Consider the following 22,374-nt stretch of genomic DNA (forward strand, 5'->3'; position numbering starts at 1 on the left):
TTGGTTATAAATTTGCTTATTTATTAATTGTTTGATATTTTATTAGTTTAGAGGGAGAAGGTTTCAGTGTTAGATCTGCTGTTGAGTTATTACCTATGTGCTTAAGATATTCTGTTTTGGAAGTGTTTTCATTATTCTATAACTACAAAGTTATAATAAAATACATTTTAACATAGACAATCAACGGCAGTGCTTCGAATAAGCTTAGTAGATTATAAATTCTGTGACCACAGTAGCAACATTGAATATTAAAAATCATAAAAAATATAACAATAGGAGCAGAACAGTGCAGTTCAGGAATTTCATAGCAGACATTAAATTATAAAAATTATTTTCAAGATATATTTTTCATGCAAATGTGTTAGGTTACAAAATTCAAAATAATATAAATTTTCATACAATACTAGATGACAATAATTATGATGGTTCACAAACAATTGTTTAGCGTATTTACTATTTTAGTTTAAGGAGATAACTATATTGTCCATATTATTTATGTTCATACAACAACAGAAATACTAGACCCAAAATCAATTATAAATATAATTGTATTATCTAGATCTAGGTACCATTTTTTAATTTGATTCCAGCTATAGGATAAGGAATATATTATAATATCTAGGGATTAGGGTAAATCTCGTGGGTATTTTTTTTATACTTTTATGCTTTTATACAACCTAAGATCAATGGTACCAAAATAAATTGGCGGAAATTATTAGTTTTTAAGTTAACAATATTTTTGATGTTTTACGCATTCGTACAACGTTCTATTTTACCGCGCTTCTGAAACGTTTCTGTTTTACCGAACACCCTAATGGCAATAATATAATAAAATATACTTAGGTACTTCAAAATTCACTAATTAAAAAATAAAATTTAACACATCCAATACACTATTACAGTGGTACCCATTCAGACACAGCCACTGTATAGCAGAGCAGTACCTACCCACTTTACCACCTTTTTTATAACTTAAAGTAATGGGTATTTTTTTCATAGTTTTTATTACAACTTGAATCTGTCATTTGCTTATATAATAAACACATTTTAACAGCCTAATTATGATGATAAACACCTCTGACAAAATAACAAGAAAAAATTATCCCGGATCAATTTTTAGAGTTTATCAATATATATCAACTCACAACTAATTATTGTGCATAAATACTATTGGGATATTTGTAACTTGCCTCTGGAAAATTTTTAGTTCACCACGCCACTGATTATAGTATATTATTTTACCATAATATTGGTAATAATAATATAAATTATAAACTACATTCAGCGCTTATTCCGAACAAATCAATCGGACAGGTTTTGTTTGGATTAAGACAAATCAAGCGAAATCCGGATAAGCTATACCTACCCATGTTTTTAGCGATAACATTTAATTCGATCCTAATACTATTTATTTATTTTTTTATTGAGCTTAAGCCCGGCAACTATGGCCATTATAGCTGTTTTTTTGTTGTTTGTAGGGGGCTCCGAACGGTTGAAACCATGGGGCGCCCCCCAGGGGGGTGCCAAGGCCCAGGGGGGGCCATTGCCCTCCCTGGGAATTTTTGACTGCATGCACCTACTTTCATATAAATATCGCTATAACTAATATTAGATTATAAATAATTTTTATCTTGCCCTGGTTGGGATTTTATCCTGCGGGCGCACTTGGTTGAAACACGTGTGTTTTTTAGGTTTGGCTTGATTTCAAATTGAGCACCAGTATAGGTTTCGGCCATGTCCGGTCGGCAATCCGAAAATCTTGAACAATGAATTCAGGGTCGTTATTTCAGCAGTTGGAAATATTGAAAAATACAACCATCGGTTTAACCACTTGTTAATTTATTCCAACAGCCCGCTTGATTATTATGCTTTAGTTTTGTGGGCCTATTAAAATGCATACCTAGCCGTAGGTGTAGGTATATAATATAAACTATATTGTTAACTATATTGGTTAACTATATTGTTGAGTACCTAGACCTAACCTAGATTTCTTGATCGCTGTGAGAAAAAAAACGGGGGCAACTTGAATATACTTATAAAATATCTAATACAAAGTATAATATTATGTAGTAGGGAGTTTAAATAAACAAAACCGTATTATTTGAGGTTCTGGCGCTAGTTGATCACAGTCAAAAGTGGCTCACCCGCTTGTATACACTCGCGCCATCGTGATACACATTCTTACAATATTCACAGTTTGAATTTTTTTTCACCTTTAACTCTTAGTCGATCGTATGAGTCGACCCCTATGCACAATATCAGCAACAAGAAATTCCCTTCGGCGATAATAATTTTGTAGGTAATAGACCCATATTAAACGGGTATATGACTTTATTGCCACTGGCGCAGGCCCGGGAGGCTGCGTGGTTGCAAACCGTTTTCCGAACGTATACAAAGATATGGTCAGTATAATTTTATCGGAAGCAGGATTATAAAATATACACAGATATACCAGGAGCGGTGGCATTTTTAGACAAGACAAGCTATGGTTGTGGTTATACCGCTGAACCGGTAAAAAAACGGCTGTTTAAGTCTTATTGAAAATAATCGTTGTCCGAAAGGAAAAGGCTTGGGACGACCATCAATTGTAAATGCCATGTTTTACACAAGAGGAAAAAAAGAAGATTATGATACTATCGCAGCACTAGGAAATGAAAGTTGGGCTTATAAAGATGGGTGTCGGCACCGATGCGGTCAGGACATATTTTGCGGTCGGCCCCTTTTTATCGTGCCGTTTGCGGTCAATTTATTTCTATCTACCCTAACTATTAAATGTGGGTGCTATAAATGATATATATTATATACTTATTTTGTGCTAATAAGTAATACTAGTAATGGGTATATATTTAGTAATATTTAAACTTCCCTTCACACTTTTCCAGGCTTTTAGGACTGGCAGTATATTTTTACTCGCGTGTTTAAATGCTTATTATTATTATTATTATTATAAAAAATTCATATAATAATAAATATATTTTTAAAAAACCTTATTACAAATATTATAGAAAATGCACATAATATATAAAATAACATTTGTCATTCACAATTCACAGTAACTTATTCACAACCTTATTTTGATTTTTGAATAATAGCTATTTTTTTAAACTCTTCTCGAAAAATTTGAGCATGTTGTATCTAGTGTACGTTGTCCCGCAATATTATATTTTTTTTTACTTCAATTTTTGCTAAGTCATATTTACATTGACGAATGGTAACACTTAAAACTTTATTACCTGTTGTTCTTAATCTTCCTTTGCATTTTTCTTCTTTTTTTTCATTCAAACATACCCAAGTTATTATTACACTTGCATTATTTGTGCGATGTATTGATAATCGTCGTGTATAGCTAGTGGATTACCTTTACTTGTCTCTAACACTTCAAATAAATCATTCATTTTTAATTTGAATTTCAATTTAAAACAAACTTTTCATAATATAACATATATATTATACTTAGTATATAATATTATAAATAGCACCTTCAGTTTTATAGTCAGGTAAATAGAAATAAATTGACCGCAAATGGCACTAAAACACCTTTTTACTAAATCGATAGGAAAATGTAGGTAATTTATAAATCTTCAAACCCATGTTATTAATGTCACATTATTTATTAACCTTTTTTTTAGTATTTTAATACGTTTTTATATTTTTGTGTACTTAATAATATATCAATGCAAAAAAAAATGAATTAAGTTGTACCACTTATGTACCCACCATAAAAATAAATCATATATTATTATAATATATAATAGAAATTAATAATTATATAGACAAAAAACAATTAAATCTTTCTGTTTACATCACGAGGGATGATAGTGTAATGAAACATTAAAACAATTGCAGGGCTAAGACCTTATTTAAAGGGAGGGTTTTGGATAGTTCATAATATTAGGCTAGTAGATTAATATTATCGATTGTTTTAAATTTTTCACACAAACAAAATGTGTTGCCCGGCGAATTGTATAGGCAAAATAGGTACATTACTGAAGTGTCCAATATTGTCCATAATTACATTTTAGCTCATTGCAAGACGTATACTCCGTTTGAGACTGAAAGTGGTTGCACACAATTCAAAACGGGTCTTACCCCGCCGCAATCCACCGAATCCACACTTTATAGATCCATTTAAATCTACAAAATCGTAGGTAGGTAGTGGGTACATACAGAGGCCACCCGGTGGTCAATGTTTCAACAATGTATACAAAATAATCAACTAGAGTTTAATAAATTAAAAAAAAAATTGGTAAGGGAACATGGGCGCCCGCAGGACAATTCATTTCAAAAAGCTAAAAAAAATTTCATATTTATAGATAGCAAGTAGAGCCTGCAGACTATAAGATAATCTCCAGATTCTTAAACCCTAAAAAAATATTCACAACAATATTAGTTTATTTGAACTATTTATCAGCAGAGGTCTACTTAAATATCTGGCGAAAATAAAAAATGTACAAAAAATCAAATAGAGTTAAATAAATGAAAAAAAATTCGAAGAGGAACGTAGGTGCACGCAGGTTAAAGCATTGTAAGAAACAGAAAAATAAAATTTAAAAAAAAATTGAGATGACAACTGGTGGTCATTGGTCAATGTTTGAACAATTTATAAAAATTAATTAATTTGAGTTAAATAAACGAAAAAAAAAACTTGGAAAGGGATACATCATACATGGGCACCCACAGGCAAACTCATTTGAAAAAAAAAAATATATTAAATTAAATAGTAGGTACCTAGATATTCTTAAAAAAACTTAAAGAACCAGAGACTGCAGTCCATAACCCCAAATCTTTTAATCATAATATAGTAAGTACTAAGTATATTATAGGTATTCAGAGTACTTCCAATTATAGCTGTTTAATGTTTAAAAACATTTATAAAAAAAAATCAAATAAAGTTAAATTAATTGAAAATAAAAATTGTAAGAGGAACGTGGTAGCCCGCAGCCAAACGAATTTTAAGAAGCAAATAAAAAATTCAAAAAAATGCATAGACACCAGGTTGTTAAGGTTTAAAAAGTCCATTAAAAAGACCCACAATAGTTAAAGTGATAAAATTATTGAGAAGAAACCTTTAGGGTATCCCAGAGTTTTTTTTTGAGATTTTGGAAACAAAATATGGTTTTGAAATCGTATTTTACACATACCAACATATTTTTATATAAGTATAACGGATTATAAAGTCTAAAGTATAAAGTGTTTTTTTTTTTTTTTATTATTGCGTTTTACTGGTAAATGTACACAGGGACAAGAAAGTCATCAATAAGAATATAGTATGTACTACTATAAAAATTATATGGGAGGGAGACAGGGGGGGGGGGTGCAAGATAAGGAGGAAATTATGAATTTCTTTCTCGAATCAGAGATTAGATCGTTTTCCCACAGACCTGGACGACTACACCTATATAGGACAGACCTACCAATATCATCGTGCATCGTACCTACTAAACATGACATCGACGAGAAGTCTCTGCGTGGCGCGCTGCGCATACGAAAATGTGGCCCGTAAGGTACCCAGCTACACCCTATATGCACGATATTTCACATTTTCACTGTCGGTAAAAATATAATATAATATATCACAAGCAGTAAGTCGGGCACACGTATTCGACTGCAACATTATTATTAGTCATATCATTATATTACGTAAAGCGACAGCGGCGGGATTGTATAAAGGTACCTACCTCCTATAATATAAACAATGCGGTCAGTGCAGAACCAGCGCTTGTACAGCGGGGGCTATAATAATATTATGGCTGGTCACTGAAACGTTGTTCCGTTGTCCAATTTTCTGCGTATTATTATTTTTAAATCTTACCATGTGAGACCTCGCCGTGTGTAGCTGGTTGCGTAAATCACCGTCTAACTTCGCGAACGACGATCATATCGGATTGTATTTCATTCTGTTAGCTCGAAAGCCTTTAAGTCCCTATACTGGACACCTTGTTAATAAATAATAAATGCACCGTCTAACTTCGCGAACGACGATCATATCGGATTGTATTTCATTCTGTTATCTCGAAAGCCTTTAAGTCCCTATACTGGACACCTTGTTAATAAATAATAAATGTAGGTATTAAATTATGTGTTTAGTATATTAAAGAACAATTTAAATATTTTGAATTATGAAAAGTTTATATAATAATATGTAAAAATTTGAAACGTATATAATATACATATAGTTTAAATTTTAATTAAAACATTAAAAAGTAGGTATCATTGCGAGTATAGAAAATGATAATTTAAGTAGGAGTGAAATATTTCAAATGTCAATATGATAATGCACCTATACCTATGGCAATTTTTCAACAGTTGTATACCTACCCACGTACTGATTATTTGTAAAAATAAACGCCGAAACACGTGTTCAAAAATATATTTTTACATCGAAATCGGGAGAATGATTGAGAACACAATTAACACGTTTGGGTACATATTTTTTCAGACACCAAAAATGAATGCAACGTTTGGGTACATCATATTTTCCGCTCAGAATCAAAAATATATTGATATCGATGTATATGTTAGCGGTAATGTATGTAATACGTTATTTTATTAAATAACTAGTTATATTCTGTAAAATTCCTAAATATGTTCGTTAATATATAAATTACACGGTTTTACTAGTTAATATATAAAATTTACCGATTGGGTTTTCGTTAATGTATGACATTTATATCATTAGGCAGATGACCGGGACTGGATTAGATAACATACAAAATTTGTTACTACCAAAAATTATTACCAAAAAGTCCCTGTACTAATAAATAAATTGTAAATTTTAATTTAATATTAATATTTTATATAATAATGTTAGGTGTGTTTGACTTATACTATAACATTTGATTTTGTTTGCAATTTGTAATTTGATTAAAACTTTTATTCAATAATAGTTTTAAATACATTAACTAAACCCTTATTGTTAGTTTATAAAATATCTAGTTGGTATGTAGAATAACTAGTTGAAGTATATATTTATGGATTCATTCATATGGAATTTCATACATTAACGCTAACATATAATATACTAATTAAGAGCGAATGAGCAGTGCATATTTTCCCTAATGTTAAAATAAATTGTATTTATGTTGAAATGATAATAATTTATTAATGGTACATTTTGGCTAAAATTCGACATTAACTGTTAAATCAGTAAGTGGGCCGGTTTTTGTTTTTTTTTTTATTACCCTGGACCGAAATCTCTACCCGATCTGTCCCTGAACTATACCTTGTTCAATAACTGTCCATATATTTTGTCTGTAATATTTATTATTTATACTTTCTAAACATTATAACTATATAACGTTTTTAATCTTTGATCTAAACGGGGATAATAACGATTTTAGTTATTTTGTTGTAATTCAAAAATATTTGCCGTAAACTTTTGCATATTTTATAAAATACGTTTTTAAAATATTTAGATTAATTTTAAGCTATTTCCTATTTATGCCCCGCGCGAACTTATTTTACACCGTTTTCAAATGAATGAATGTTTTGTTTGATTTTGTTCACTGCAGAATACGACTGAAACTGATATTATGGGCGAAAATATAACGCGTGAGTCCGATTATACGCAAAGTGTTGCACGACAGGTATCTTGCCCCAGCCCCGTCCCTAGTCCCGGTATTCATAAAAAACAGAAAAGTTTCATTACAAAGAAAAGGAAGTTCGTAGATATCAACAAGTGGAACGACGAAGGCGTTAATAATGGTCCGATCAAAGAAGACGACGAGTATGATATTATTATGGCTGCAAGAGGTTTTCGATGCAGTTGAGAAATGAGAGGAGGCATGAAAGGACATCAATTAATGTTGTTGACGGAAAAAATAATAGGCGATGTTATATAATAATATGTATCATTGTAGAATGGAGAAACTCGCCGAGAACTGTTTTCAATTAAATAATACTAATACTTACATCACCTTAGCCACGAATAAACACAAGCCCGTGAACAACGTATTGTGTTTACGCCCGTCTCAAAATAATATCATATGACCATGCATGATTGTTAGAGTTAAACCGTTATTTTTTAATTTATGAAATATAATTTTTTAACCAATGAAAATTATTATTACTCTGTAAAATTCAACAATTTTTTTCATATTTCAAAAATTGTTTTTATTAGGCACATTAGGCGTATTGCCCTGTTGAATAATGAATAATATACCTAATGTTAATTTAATTTTAAAGGCATGTAATAAATACACATTTTACATTACGTTTAATACGAATATTATATCTTTTAATTATTTATCTGTAATGTATCATCTTTATCTTATCGCCGTTTCACGGTAAGTGGTTACTTATTAACAAGAACACAATATTTATTATTCATAGATTTCACTCTAGAGGAAAAATATTGAGGACCGGGTGTTGACCAGTGGCCCTCTGTAAGGTTCTAAAATTCTAAATTATTATTATTATTATTAATGTAATAATGTCATACTATACAATGTGTCAATGTGACAGACTAGCATACTAGATGCACACAGAATCATTACCACTCCCCCAACACCTCTCTCAGACGACACCCAAGTAAATATACAACTACACCAACCATATAGGCACTCGGGTAAACGTTAATAATAACCAACGTATTCGCAAACCACCTATTTGGTTAAAAGATTATGTAACATAAATTATTTTTTTTTAACCGATAAGTATATTATACTCAATAAAAAAAAAATTAAGCATAAACCATCATCAATTATATATCAGTGTGCCTCATATTATAATGCTCCAATTAAGGCCGTTTACCACACGCAATAATTTATAAAAAAAAAAAAAAAAACCAAAAAGAAAACAACTATACTTTTATATCAATTTATTTATATTATTCAATCATTATTCATTTATTTGTAATTAATTGTTATTACCATGTTGTTTTTGTTACTCAAGGGAACCTGTTCTTTTTATATTCACGTTAGGTTTAGTTTAATCAATTTATTTTTATTGTTTTTTCGGGCCGAACGTAAGGTTCTGAATTATTACTATTGTTTATAAATGTTATCACTATTAGTATATACAATGTGACAGACTAGATGCACACAGTCCATTATAGTTAGTTCCCAACACGGACGAGAGTTACAACTCCGTAATAAATAATATGTCATATTGACATACGTTATTGATGTGATTATTTATTTACACCTCGCATAATATTATACATGCACGATTACAATACCAACCCGTAAAGGCCGTAAAATAGGGAAGACGTGTGCCTCCCCCCCTATAAATAATCCTTCCTTCAATCCTTGTATAAATAATCAAATATAATAATTTTCAAAAAAATTAATAAAAATCGAAAATATCTCATTGCTATAAATGGCGTAACATTCTGGTTAACTTTTTTCTTTGATGAAGGTAGAAAACCTTGTTATGGGAATCTTCTATAAAAATGTCTGTTGTTAGCTATGAAAATAAAAACTTTTATGAATTTCTTACCGTTAAATAACGTATTAAAATAAAACCAGTTTGATCTCAGTTTAGTAGGTTTCACATCAAATTCGAAATATACTTTATATAACATACTGTTTAATAATTACAGAATTTTGGCACCACCTACGTTTCATTACTAGCTGGGTGAGCAGATCAACTACTCAAATTGGAATTGTCTATTTAAAAAACATTACATAAACTATGGATTAGTTACATAAATAATTTCATGCTTAAATTTTGTCAAATGTTTTTATAAAAACAAAATTGTTTCGTTGTTAATGTTGTTCACATTACCTACCACTTATGAATATTCATTTTTTTGAATAATATTTATTTCATTGAAGTTTATTTTATAATTATTAAAATATGGTATTATTTGTAATTCTCCTTATCAATTCACCATGTATGACCTATTTGTATTTTTTTCAAGTTATCAATTTTTTTTCGTGTTCTTTGTGTATTCAACAAGGTCAAATAAATAAATATTAATGAGCAATATTATACAACGTTGATAGTGTTCTTTTTTATTTTTGACACAAGACAAAAATGTGTAAACAATAAAATTAACTTAAAAATATGATAATATTTATATATAGAAATATATGTAAAAAATAAAATAATGTTCATTATATTATGATCAAGATGCATCAGATCCCACTAGTCAACAAAGACAGGCGTGAAAAAAAACTAAACATTATCAAAGTTCAATTGGTGGATTTTTAATTCACTTGGTATTGGTAGGTGGTTCAATGTCCTCTATATCAAAATCCTTGACCCATTCATCTGAACAAAACACAAAACACCAATAAGTTATTTTAATGTCACTGAAAATTTCTTTGCATTATAAAGCCTTATTTAGTATTTTAGTCAGTCATCTATTCATTCATTTTTAGGATCAATTGTGATTTTGCAAATGATTTAAATTAATAAATATGTAACATTTTGATAGCTGTCCACCTTCGTAACTTAGTAAAATTCATCATTAGGGCCCGGAACTTGATGACTTAAAAATCTTAAAAAAATGCACACAAAAAAAATATTAAAATGACTTATGAACATCAAAAAATGACCACAGAAATACTAAAAATTACTTAATGACTTAACATTTTTAAAAATTTAAGTTTTACAATAATTACGTTTCATACAATTCATGGGTCATAAATCATATTTATTATATGTTCTAGCTCTTTAAAAAATGTTGACTCTGATAGGAGCCTTCAAAAATATTTTTTTAAAGTTTGAAATAATTCGATCAACGTTTGAGAAATTTTTCCTAACTGACCGGGCCTAAAATAATATCGGTCTACAGTTTATTAAATAATAGTAGATTGCAACAACAAACGATAAAGGTAATGAACGTCGATAATCGACAAGCTAATGAAAACTGAATGTATTACAATAAAATGTAACTTTAAACAAGAAAAATGCAAATAAATGTAAAAAAGTGTACAAAAATTAATAAAATGCACCAAAAATACTAAAAAATTACCGTTAAGATGCAAAATAAAAATTGTACCATTAAATTCTATATTCCACAAATCAAATGTCTGTAAAGATGAGCCTCGTGTGTAAGCATTAGAAAAAAAGATGTAAATTCATCAAGTTCCGGGGGCCTACTCATCATATTATTCAACAATTACCTTTGTCTAAACTTGAAGTGGTAACTGAAGAAGCATTAGATGGAATATCTTCTTGTTTTGATTTTGAATCCTTTTTTATGTCTGCAAAAATTATTAAGAAAATATTACTATATTTGTTACATAACTCATAACAAATATTCTATTAACAATATACCTTCTATAGGACTGCTGGACTTTGATGATACTCTTCGTTCCTGATCATATGACGACAATATCTCCTCTTGTTCTTTTTCAGACAGCTCTATATCAGACAACGGAGTTAACTCTGTAAATTGTAATTGAACACTATGTAAACAAACTTTCACTGTGATATGATTGGATTACCTTTATTGAAATCTATTCTTTCGGCTTCTCTATTTTCCTTTTCTGAACGCCTCTGCTGTTTGGCATCTTCGTCTTCCAACAATGCCTTTCGAAACAGAAATCGATACCAAAAGTCAGCATGAGAAACAGAATCTGGCACGAGTTTCTGATAGTTGTCACGTAATGGAGTGCACTCATTTAAGATCTTTGTGAGTTTATCATTAGATAACAAACTACTATCACCGCTTTTCACCCAATCCAACCAAGCTTTATATCTTTTATCAAGTTGGTCATCAATTTCCATTACAAATGTATTCGGATCATTAGCCAGAGTATATATTTGCGCCTAGTATTTTTCAAAATAGGATGTTATAGATGACATAATATTGAAATAAAAAGAAATCAAATTAATTACTTGTAGCCTAGACAGTGTAACTGTGTCTGAGCCAACAATCATTATTGCTTCATCTTCATCATCTGGCAAAGGGTTTAATGCACTTGACATTTGGTCCAGAAACGAACTTACTGATTTCTTCATAGTGTTAGCAGTAGATTCTGGATTTTCCAACTATAACATATAAAAATAATAATAAATACTTTTGATTTATATTATTATACATATTTATATAGTAAATTTGCATACTTGCAATGTATCTTTAACAACATTTGTAGTATTTAAGACAATATTGCTGGTTTCGGTGGTGACTATTGTTGTTAGTTCACCAAGGTCACGTTTAACTGATTCCAATACTTCAGCAGACTAAAATAGATAGTTATTTTTTTAAATAAAAATATATTTAGTTGGAATTATTAAATAGTGGAATAAAAATAAAAAGTACTTTAGACTTTGCTGCAGAGTACAATGAATCCCACCATCCACCACCTTCATTTTCTTTTGAACCTGAATTTACTACGGCTTCTTCAATGACTTTTTCAACATCGTCGGGTTGTCTGTAATCAATAATAAAAACAGTTAAAATATATTTCTATATAATATGATGCGTTTCAATATATATAGGTTGTAGGTATTAGACATAGTTAAGTCACAAAAAGATTTAAATTTTGTCCATAATAAATAGTTATCAAGAAAACATATATTAGAAAATTACAAAATTCAACAAATAATTTCCTTACAAAATAAGAGTGGAAATATCACTCAGAAAAAGAAGTTTACATTAAAATTATTCATTATTCAATGGCCAGTTATTATAAGCCTAAATTTTCAGGTCGGTATTTACACGATTCTTTCATAAATAATTAGGTATCATATTATATTCAATTTGATCCCACAGGAATGACATTCCTTCTATACATTTTCAACATCTACTTTCACATTTGTTAACAATTGAAATTTAGTATAGTTAGATGGGCCCCCAGTGCGTGTGAACAATATAGAATCCATTGCAAATTGATGCACTTAGTTCTTTGCGGCAATGGTTTAACCTTGGTATCAGAGATCTTATATTGTTGTCTGCTGACAATGCGTAACAGAGACTAAACTTTAATACACCACAAGTCCACTACCACTGCTGGTTACTCACTTGTCGGCCATGGCGCAGTTAGCTCTACTGCCGTGAGTGTCTTCTGAAAAGGGTACCGTCTCTCCAACTGTTTGGCACCTGGAGAGGTGGGTATGCGGGGGGTGTATGTTCGAGCTTAGGCTAGATCAGCCGACAGCCATACGGCATCGTCCGGTGAAATGCGCTACAAGCGCCGGACAACTGCAGAGTTGAGTCAAGCTGGGTGGCGCAAGATCGTAGGCCGCGGTGGAGGCGGTTATACTTGGGAAATATTTTTAAGCGCCCGTTCAGTAAGATGACCGTGGTCGATCGTATCGGCAATGCAATCGGTAATGATGCGTCCAGAGGCCCAGACGTAGTCGGATGGAGATTGGAAAGGCGAGAGCAGACGACGGACACGTCTGGTTATAGAATATAATAATAGACTATGTTATAGAATATAGACTATATAGTTACTGCAACAGTCGCCCAGTCCCCCGTATACACAATCAGACAATCTACGCAGAATAAAATATGTTATCACTTAATCTGGACAAACTCGTTGGACGATAACGTTATTGTTACCGCGATCACGGTAACCGTCGCACGTTTTCGCTACCGACGTCAAATAATATGGTATATCGTATATTTTTCATAACAAATATAAGTATTATAGTACAATATTGAATATTGAATATTATATTATGCACATAATAATAATATTATGACATAATTGTGTATTTGTGTCCCATTCACGGAGGCGTAGAGTGCCATAGCCAGGACTGTGACGGTTGAGATTACGGCAATTTGGGTAAAATAGCTTAACAGACCGTCGGGGATCGTTCGCTAAATCCACACCGTCGTCGTCCACCACGTGCCGCGCCATAGATTTCAAACGTCCGTCGCGTGTTTTCGTTTTGAATTGTTCGTCGCTGCCATGACCAACGAAGCGCGGAACAACCTGATCCTGTCGATGAACGACCCGTCGAACATACTCTACTCGGACGAATTTGTGGTGATCGTTGCCGACCAGTACCCCAAGTCCGAACATCACTATCTGGTTATGCCCAAGGAAGACCTGTTCGATGTTCGCTCGCTCAGAGAGCACCATATACCCAAGCTCATCTATATGGAGCTCAAAGGCCTCGAGTACGTGATGCGTACCACTGGACTGTTTGCACAAGATTTACTGTGAGTGTCTGTCATACCTACACTATACCTAGTAGTATGAAATTCAAAAAATTGATTCTATAGTCACTTTAAACAACAATGGTCGATTTCATTTTTAGATTTAATTTTGTACGCTGGTACACCTACCTATGGGCATCCTTTATTATTTAATGATGGTGTAAAATAAATTCCGGTTATTTCTATGATATAAGCTTATTGCTTACAGTATGAGCTTAAATCTCACTTGGTAAAATATTAAAAATAACTACCTATCATTATCATGATTTAAATTTTAGTTAAATTTTACATAGTTGATTCAGTAAACGTAATTGTAAAATATGTTTTACAATACTCCAAGAAGTAGAGTACTAAAATTCAGGAAGTTATATCCAAATTTGTACTTTCCACCTGAGACAATAAAGTTACTCAGTGGGAAACTTGGTTTGAAACAGTTAAATATGATTCTAACAATATCGAAAAATTAAAGACATTATTTTGAATTTAGATTTGGATAGGTACTGAATTATAATTGCTATAACAAAATCTGCTGATATTATAAAAATAGAGATATTTCCAATGTACTAATTGAATTCCTTACATATTCTTCTAACAAAACAAACAATTTTTACTGCCTAACAAGTTATTTTATTTTATTTAATAAATGCTATAGGTACCCCTATACAGCTTTTTTTGCTTTTTGTATAAAATATATTATAAATTAACATAGCAATAAAAGAGTAAAATAATACAAAGGTATTTAAATAGTAGTTTAAATCAAACAAATTATTAAAAGTTAACAAACAATTAATAAAATATATAGTACTTGGTCTATAAAAAAGAGATGCTGGGATCCAAGTTTTCTATCTTCATACATAAACGTAGTGGTTGAATGTTAGCATAGTTAGAATGAGACCTTGCCCTTGGGATGTACAATGGGACAGAACAATTTGTTGGACGAGCAAGGGCATTGAAGGTAAGTTGGGATAGTAAAGTAGGGGAGTCAATTTTACCATTGAATAAATGTTGAAGAAACATTAGGTTAGCTGCATGACTACAGTTAACTAAAAAAAAGGTGGATAAGTGGATGTCGCTCTGCTGTACAGTAGGTTACAAGTGGGTCACTGTAATGGATGGTGTTAAATTTGAATTCAATGATATAATATCATTGTATAAGAAAAACGATTCTGAGCGAAAGTAGTCATTCAGCTTATGATATTACCAAGTATATTTGATGATATTATTTTGAATAAAGTAATTTATTATATAACCTATTTACGTGGAGCCTTGTTTTAAATTTTCAATCCTTAGCCATAAAAGTTAAACATTTTATACATTTTTAACTACAAAATAATTAATAAATTATAAATTTGATAAATGTTGTCATTTGAAATTGAAAAAATCACATGAAATTTAAATGCTTATAATAAAAAATTGTGCCTATGTATTTTTAATATTTTTCAACTGCTATTAGAACGATATATCAGGAGCCTTATATTACATTTTCATGCTTTTTTACCCAACAAAAAAATTTTTATTGATATTTATAGAACAAAAAACTAAAAAAATTGAAAACTGACAATGTCCGTAAACCGCTCAAAAAGAGTCAAAATATTTTCAAAATTTTATGGTGTATAGAAAATGCTAATATAAATATTCAGTGAAATTTTCAAGTATCTACAGTCATTCGTTTTTTAATTACAATAAAATAAGAAAATTGTTACATGAGAAATCGAGTAAATATCAAATGTTGTAAAAATATAAATTTCAGACGCTCATAAAAATTTAATTTAAGTTTCTTCTAGACATTTTTTTTTTGATAAAGGTAGACAAACTTATGAGTAATCTTATATTACATTTTCAAATCTTAGATTTAAAAAGAAAAATTTTTATGAATTCTCAACTCAAAATAATTTCCTATTTTGCGTGATTTTTCCGTATTTTGTCAAAATTTGAACTTTAGATGCTTATAAATAAAAACTGTGACCAAGGATTTTAAATTTTTTTCATCTGCCTTTGAAACAATAACCTAGGAGCCTTCTATTAAATTTTCAAGCTTTTTTACTCATCAGATAAAATTTTATTGATATTTATAGAAAAAAAAACTAAAAAAATTGAAAACTGACAATGGCCGTAAACAGCTCAAAAATAGTCAAAATATTTTGTAAATTTTATGGTGTATAGAAAATGCTAATATAAACATTCAGTCAAAATTTCATGTCCCTACGGTCATTTGTTTTAGAGTTACACCAAAAACCAAAATCGTTTTTCTCAAAAACAGATTTTGCGTAAAAATTCCCGTTTTTCCTTAATTTTTCTTTTGTTTTTCACGTCGCTTTTGAAAACTACTGGGAAATTTTTACTTTTGACCCCCCAAAGTACCAACTAGATTCACTTTCCTATCAGAAAAGTTACTATTGAAGAAAATCCAAGCACTTTTACTGTCCTAAAAGGTGATGACAGACACAAAAATAAAAAAAAACACACATCATTGTAAAATCAATACATTCATCGCTTCGCTCAGATTTTAAAACTAAGTTTAAACGAACCACTATAGGAGAGTAATCACTAATCATGAGGGGGACAATACATATTCATAAGTACCTAGCAAAACTCAAAGATGTCTGCTGAACCCTTTCCAGGTGACAAAAGGCTGTAGCTGTACTAGGATCCCAGAGGACTGAACCTTATTTAAGAATAGGTCCAACTGATGCACAGGATAAAGCCTTTAGTGAGGTTAACAATTTAAGCTACTCCGCAACATGCGTAATAAAACCAAGTGTTTTAAGTGTTTTGCACCATACATTTTTAATATATTGATTGGGACTAAGAGCTAAGAGTATTCTGTGCTAAGAGTAGGAGTAAAGATAAATTTCAAATCATGGACCAGAGCCATTAAGAGAAGAAATTGTGATATTATTGATGACATTTAAAGATTTAAATTGGTTTTTTGACATTTACTGATTTTGAATAATAAACCTCAAGTACCAGCCCAGAACACAAGTCTTCAACAGACTTAAACAGTAACTCTTAAGGAGATAACAATCTTTTATTGAATGAATACGTTCAAATATTTTCATGTCATTAGAATGTCAAAAGCTGAGAGAGTCATGTAATACCAGGTTACCACATAAGTTTTGCTAAATGTGAAATCAATTGACGATCATATGTGATACCCAAGGCAATAAATAACCTCTTCATCAGCTGGTAACAACTGAGTATGAATAATCAAAACAATCATAAATTAAGGTCTGTAGAATGACACTGAATGACAATTTGAGAAACTAATTTATATTTACAATGATTAACCAAATATTATTTTTAATATTCGCAAATAATATGAATTTAACAGTTTTTTAATATTTTATATGTAACTGTGTAAGTATGTGTTTGAATCTTTTCTGGGAGGAAATGTCCTATAATATAATATTATGTCAATATGTATGTAAATTTTAATACACTAAAATGGTAGACTTAAATTGGATTTCAGCTTATTATGTGTTATTTCTAAGGTTGTCTAAGACGGTGGTTTTATTTTATTGTTACAGAGTTGGATACCATGCTTTTACATCAATGAACCGATTACACTTGCATGTGTTGAGTAAAGACTTTTGTGGGCCACACATGAGACTGCCTCACCAGTGGAATTCATTTAATACGGAATTCTTCATACCTACTCACAGTAAATATATAAATGAATGTATAAAAAAATAATAAATGTGCCAACAACAATTGATTCCAATGAAAAGATTATTTTATCAGAATTTAAATATAATAATGATGAAGATACTTTTATATTTTTTAACATAAAAATTAAGTGTAAATTTGAGAGATATCAGGTATTTAACTATGAATTATATTAATTTTTGTTAAGTAAAAATAATGATTTAACAACCATGGTCGAAAAGTCGTGTAATTTTTATACTTCGTAGGTCAACCATTTAATGGTTTTTTTTTTTTAATGGGGAAGATTGTTTACCAATAGTCTATGACCATTATTCTATGATAAAGATTGCAAAATTGCAAATTGCTGGTATGCATGGTCAATGTATAAGCCATGTTAAACGATACCTGACGTGACACATAAATTGACTGCATATGGACAATTATTTTAAAAGTTGATACTCAAGTATATTATATACATTGTATTTTTAGTAATGTTTTCATATTTCATAAAATACCAAATATTTATTTTGAGTATTTTAAATAATGTTTGTTAAAATTGCAGATAAAATGTCCTTGAAAAAAAAAAACCCAGTTGTTTTAATGTTGGCATTTTATTATAACCAGGGTTTAGGACATAAGGCATTTGCTTATTTTTTGGATAGACTTTAAATTAGCACAATATTATGATGTATTTCATATATTAATATATTTATTATTTACTATGATATCCAGTAGCGGCTCGTGTGTGCTGTTGGTTGGGGTGCGACTTAAATATAATAGCGGTAGCCATAGGTTTAACAAATTATTTAAAACAAATATTATTTACAAATATACGAAAATATACATCTTACCATGACAAAATAGATCTATTTTGTCATGCATCTTACTTTTTATATAGTCGCAGTAGAAAATGGAAATTAAAATAATAATAATAGTGATTAGCAACCGACAATGCTGTTAATTTTAAAAATAAATTACCTAATATAGTAATATATAAATATCTTACTGTATGAACAACGCTGCCGGTCGTCCAAACCCGTATAGGTCCACACATTGCAGCGGTTACGGCAAAATGAGTCCGGACACAATTTTACCGCCACCACTGCAGTGTGTGGCGTCCTTATATAAGCTTAAACATACTTATACACATTATCTTAACTTTTCTGTTGTCCGAAATAAAAATTCTGATTCGCAGCAGTATATTATTAGGTAGGCAATCTACCTGCGCTAGATCGCGGACCCCATGCTGTTTGTACGTAAGTGTATGATTTAACTCTAAAGTATCGAAGTTATACCAAGTTTATCGTCTTTACTTAACTCCACCTACAGTGGATTTTCCTAAAATTTTCTTTCATATAAACCTTCTCCATGATATACTGTTTTGTTTAAAAAAAAATCAAGAAAATCTGATTAGTAGTTCTAGAGTTAACCCTGTACAAAGATTTTCATTTCACATTTATATAGTTAGATTTGTAATAATTATGTAATATATTACTATTGGTTATGAATACTAGTATTTATAATCAATGATAATACTTACTCATACAAATGTTTGCAATTACAATTGTCCCACTTATTACGAGAATATATTGTCTAAAATCTAAATATAATTGTATAGTGACAAAACACAGTAGAGCGCATATTGCAGTCGCAATGTTGCCGATAGAGCACATAAGACAAGATAGCCATTATTTTAATATCAGTTGTGTATTTTGTTCTTCTTAAATGTTTCAATAAAACACAAGTTGCATTTACTTCATTCAATAATTTATGATTCCTGTTTTGATATGAAATAATTCATTGTGGAAAATAAGCTTATACATATTATTATGTATTTTTTTATGTTAACCATAAGCGCAAATTGAGGGAACTTTAGGTGCTAAGCCCCCCAAACATTTAAATATAAATTTTGTTTTAAGCTTATTCAATATTATCAAAATACGGCTTTAGCCCCTCTCACCACCAAAAAAAATCTCAAACGCTATTTGCGTCTATGATGTTGAAACAAGATTTTTTTTGAACTAATAATTTGTAATTTGCTTTCAGAAATAATTTCTGAATTACAATCCATAGGACACACAGTATTGCCGCCCAACAAGAAAATTTTGCATCAACCAGTTCAATGTAATAAATGTGACTTCTTCACCAATGAAATTAAACATTTAAAATTTCATTTGAAGATGGTTCACTATGTGCCACAAATTGTTTAATATTTACTACCTATCAAGTTATACTTAAGTATTGATAAATCATAATATATTATACATGTAAGATATTTTAAATTTTGACCTATACAAATAAATGCAAACTTTTGGATCCAACATTTTTATTATTTATGTATTTTTTTACTTAAAAAATCAAAACAAGAAATACTACTTACATTAATACAATTAACATAAAAGAAAATAAACTGTATGAACAAGACATTGTTTGACTCTAGAGTCAGAGGCTATAGTATTATTGCCTAAGCTCTAATAACATACAGGATATTAAGTACTCGTAAAATATTCCTTTAAGTCTTTTTCGCAATTATCATATGCTAAGCCCAATCCAAAACCAGAACCCATGATCATTGGCCACTTCTTACCTAGATAAAACAAACAAATAATTAATAATAGCTTTAAATAAATAGTTATTTTTAAAAACTAGTCATTAAAACTATTAATGTAAAAAAATGTATTAAAAATTGCATATTAAACTTACGTTTGAAGAACAACAGGGATGCCATAACACCTACACTCAAGCCGCCACCTAAAATGATTAAAAACCATCATTACTCAAAAATATTTATCTACTTGAGCAATATCCAGTCCCTTCATAAAAACTTTTTCCTAAAGTCTATGTCATGATATCACAAACCAGAAATAGATTGGGAGGTAAAATTGTATGAACATTTTTGTTTTTGAATTTTTATTGGTAGAAGATTGGCTAGTATCTTTAATCATTTAAATTATTTAATTAAAATAACTATTGAGATATTTTTTGTATATTTAACATACCTAATGTTTTCAGATTTAAGTATTTTTAGGTGATATAAACATTGTATTCAAAACTATTGAATATGCAATCAATGAATTATTTAAATGGTTTTATAGGTTTATAATTAAATACTACATTTGATAATTTTTCTGTATTGTTTATTCATTTGTAATTGAAACTTGAAGTGCTATATTATAAATTGTTTTAATAAAGTGTATCAATAAATCTATCAGTCTATAAGTCTAACAATGTGTTGGTTATTATATTTTGTTAATAAAGGTATTACGTATGTTTATATAATATAATATTTGGTTAATATATTAATCAATGTTACAAAAGCATACTACTTAGTTACATCATTTTTGTAATTTATTAGCAATGATAGTTGATTGTGTACGATTTCCAATACATCAGTTTTTCTACGATAGAGGTATTGATGTTATACTAACAAAATGTATTGTATAGCAATGTGATTTTAATGATAATTTACAAAACCAATACATCAATGTTCAGAAGATTAATTTGTGCAATCCTGAGCCTGAGTAGAATGATATGATTTACCACAGAATTGGGAATTGAAGAAAGATGCATTACAATATGTCTACCTAGATTGATAAATAAATATAATACATTAGCTATAAAGATATAAAATGATGAATGGAGAAAAACCAGTAATTAAATTAATATAAGCCGATATAAGCAGTGATGTAAAATAAAATGCTTGTGGTAAAGTTGTAATTAGATTTTGAGTCATATCTCACCAGCAGTGGTGACTGGTGTTTACCTGATGCAATTGCACCGGCACTAGAAATTCATTTTAGATAATATGTTAGCTAGGTAGGTGATATTATATTATATATATGCTATTTTTTACTATTCGCGTTGGTTTAATTTTTTTTTATCACACTATTGCTTGCGAGTACTAAGTATTAAAGTGTTCAATGTTAAGTACGACCAACCGAATTGTTTCTAACTCAAATATCACCTAAGGCCATCGGTTCAATTCTTGAATTTAGATGGCTGGAATGTTGCGGTGGGTGGTGGGATAAAAATTTTAGAGTTCGGCGATACAGGTTGTTTCACTAATGTTAAACGTCGTATGAACACTGTGGCGACGATAGGGAATATGGTATCGTCTACGCCGTTATGATAGTCAAAAGATTTTTTCAGAGGTCGATCTATCGCATTACTTACCGAATTTGATCACCGAATCGTACAGGCATCTATCCACTCGGACGTTGATCTCGTTTTCTTTGTACACCTTACTCATTTTCACGTTCGTACCGCCGAGGAAAATAATAATAGACCGGCACGGGCGGTCGGATCCAGAATTCGAATATTCGATTTAGATATCGGGTGCTAGTGTGTTACACTGCTACTCGCACCTACGACCTACACCTACAAATTAAAATAATAACAGCCGAAGATAAAAAAAAATTAATGATAAAAAAGTGAAAAAAGCTATTGAAAATTTGTGAACTTGATAGCAGCACTGACCGTCGTTCGTCGTCGACCCGATATCAACATATTATCACAAGTCTGACAGCTGCTGATAACGCGGCGCCAAGGTGGAAGCGCAATAATTATTATTCTGCGGCTGCACTGGACGGTTCGCTGGTAGGTAGGTAGCGTGGTAGAAGTTAGAAAATATAATATTAAACGAAATACATAATAATATTATCATAGAA

The 22,374-nt window shown here is 30.3% G+C and overlaps 3 protein-coding genes across 4 annotated transcripts; 1 reads left to right on the forward strand and 2 right to left on the reverse strand.

Annotated features, from left to right (window-relative positions):
- Positions 1 to 9,930: 9,930 nt before the first annotated feature.
- On the reverse strand, positions 9,931 to 13,369 carry LOC132948857 (BSD domain-containing protein 1-like). Of its 2 annotated transcripts, none has more exons than XM_061019532.1 (8): positions 12,917 to 13,369; positions 12,215 to 12,326; positions 12,019 to 12,135; positions 11,791 to 11,943; positions 11,397 to 11,721; positions 11,227 to 11,313; positions 11,073 to 11,153; positions 9,931 to 10,215 (listed from the first exon to the last, which is right to left on the reverse strand). In XM_061019532.1, the coding sequence occupies exons 1-8, from the start codon at positions 12,925 to 12,927 to the stop codon at positions 10,157 to 10,159; spliced, it is 945 nt and encodes a 314-aa protein (XP_060875515.1). In that variant the 5' UTR covers positions 12,928 to 13,369; the 3' UTR covers positions 9,931 to 10,156. The 2 variants fall into 2 exon arrangements, with proteins under 2 accessions (XP_060875515.1, XP_060875514.1); XM_061019531.1 differs by having other exon boundaries at positions 11,227 to 11,337; positions 12,917 to 13,367.
- Positions 13,370 to 13,523: 154 nt separating this feature from the next.
- LOC132948858 (aprataxin) lies at positions 13,524 to 20,030 on the forward strand. The gene is made up of 3 exons (XM_061019533.1): positions 13,524 to 14,065; positions 17,590 to 17,723; positions 19,754 to 20,030. The coding sequence occupies exons 1-3, from the start codon at positions 13,812 to 13,814 to the stop codon at positions 19,915 to 19,917; spliced, it is 552 nt and encodes a 183-aa protein (XP_060875516.1). The 5' UTR covers positions 13,524 to 13,811; the 3' UTR covers positions 19,918 to 20,030.
- Positions 20,017 to 22,179, reverse strand: LOC132948860 (MICOS complex subunit MIC10-like). The gene is made up of 3 exons (XM_061019534.1): positions 21,881 to 22,179; positions 20,411 to 20,458; positions 20,017 to 20,294 (listed from the first exon to the last, which is right to left on the reverse strand). The coding sequence occupies exons 1-3, from the start codon at positions 21,954 to 21,956 to the stop codon at positions 20,197 to 20,199; spliced, it is 222 nt and encodes a 73-aa protein (XP_060875517.1). The 5' UTR covers positions 21,957 to 22,179; the 3' UTR covers positions 20,017 to 20,196.
- Between the last annotated feature and the right edge of the window lie 195 nt (positions 22,180 to 22,374).

Source organism: Metopolophium dirhodum, chromosome 7 (genome assembly GCF_019925205.1).
Source record: "Metopolophium dirhodum isolate CAU chromosome 7, ASM1992520v1, whole genome shotgun sequence".
Classification (NCBI taxonomy): domain Eukaryota; kingdom Metazoa; phylum Arthropoda; class Insecta; order Hemiptera; family Aphididae; genus Metopolophium; species Metopolophium dirhodum.

Coding starts and splice junctions, on each gene's coding strand:
- LOC132948858 (XM_061019533.1), top strand. CDS start 13,812: ATGACCAACGAAGCGCGGAACAACCTGATCCTGTCGATGAACGACCCG. Junction 14,066..17,589: donor CTGTTTGCACAAGATTTACT/GTGAGTGTCTGT, acceptor TTATTGTTACAG/AGTTGGATACCATGCTTTTA. Junction 17,724..19,753: donor ATTCTTCATACCTACTCACA/GTAAATATATAA, acceptor ATTTGCTTTCAG/AAATAATTTCTGAATTACAA.
- LOC132948857 (XM_061019531.1), bottom strand. Junction 12,136..12,214: donor ACTCTGCAGCAAAGTCTAAA/GTACTTTTTATT, acceptor TATCTATTTTAG/TCTGCTGAAGTATTGGAATC. Junction 11,944..12,018: donor TTGTTAAAGATACATTGCAA/GTATGCAAATTT, acceptor TATATGTTATAG/TTGGAAAATCCAGAATCTAC.
- LOC132948860 (XM_061019534.1), bottom strand. CDS start 21,956: ATGAGTAAGGTGTACAAAGAAAACGAGATCAACGTCCGAGTGGATAGA. Junction 20,459..21,880: donor CGATTCGGTGATCAAATTCG/GTAAGTAATGCG, acceptor TAATCATTTTAG/GTGGCGGCTTGAGTGTAGGT. Junction 20,295..20,410: donor ATCCCTGTTGTTCTTCAAAC/GTAAGTTTAATA, acceptor TGTTTTATCTAG/GTAAGAAGTGGCCAATGATC.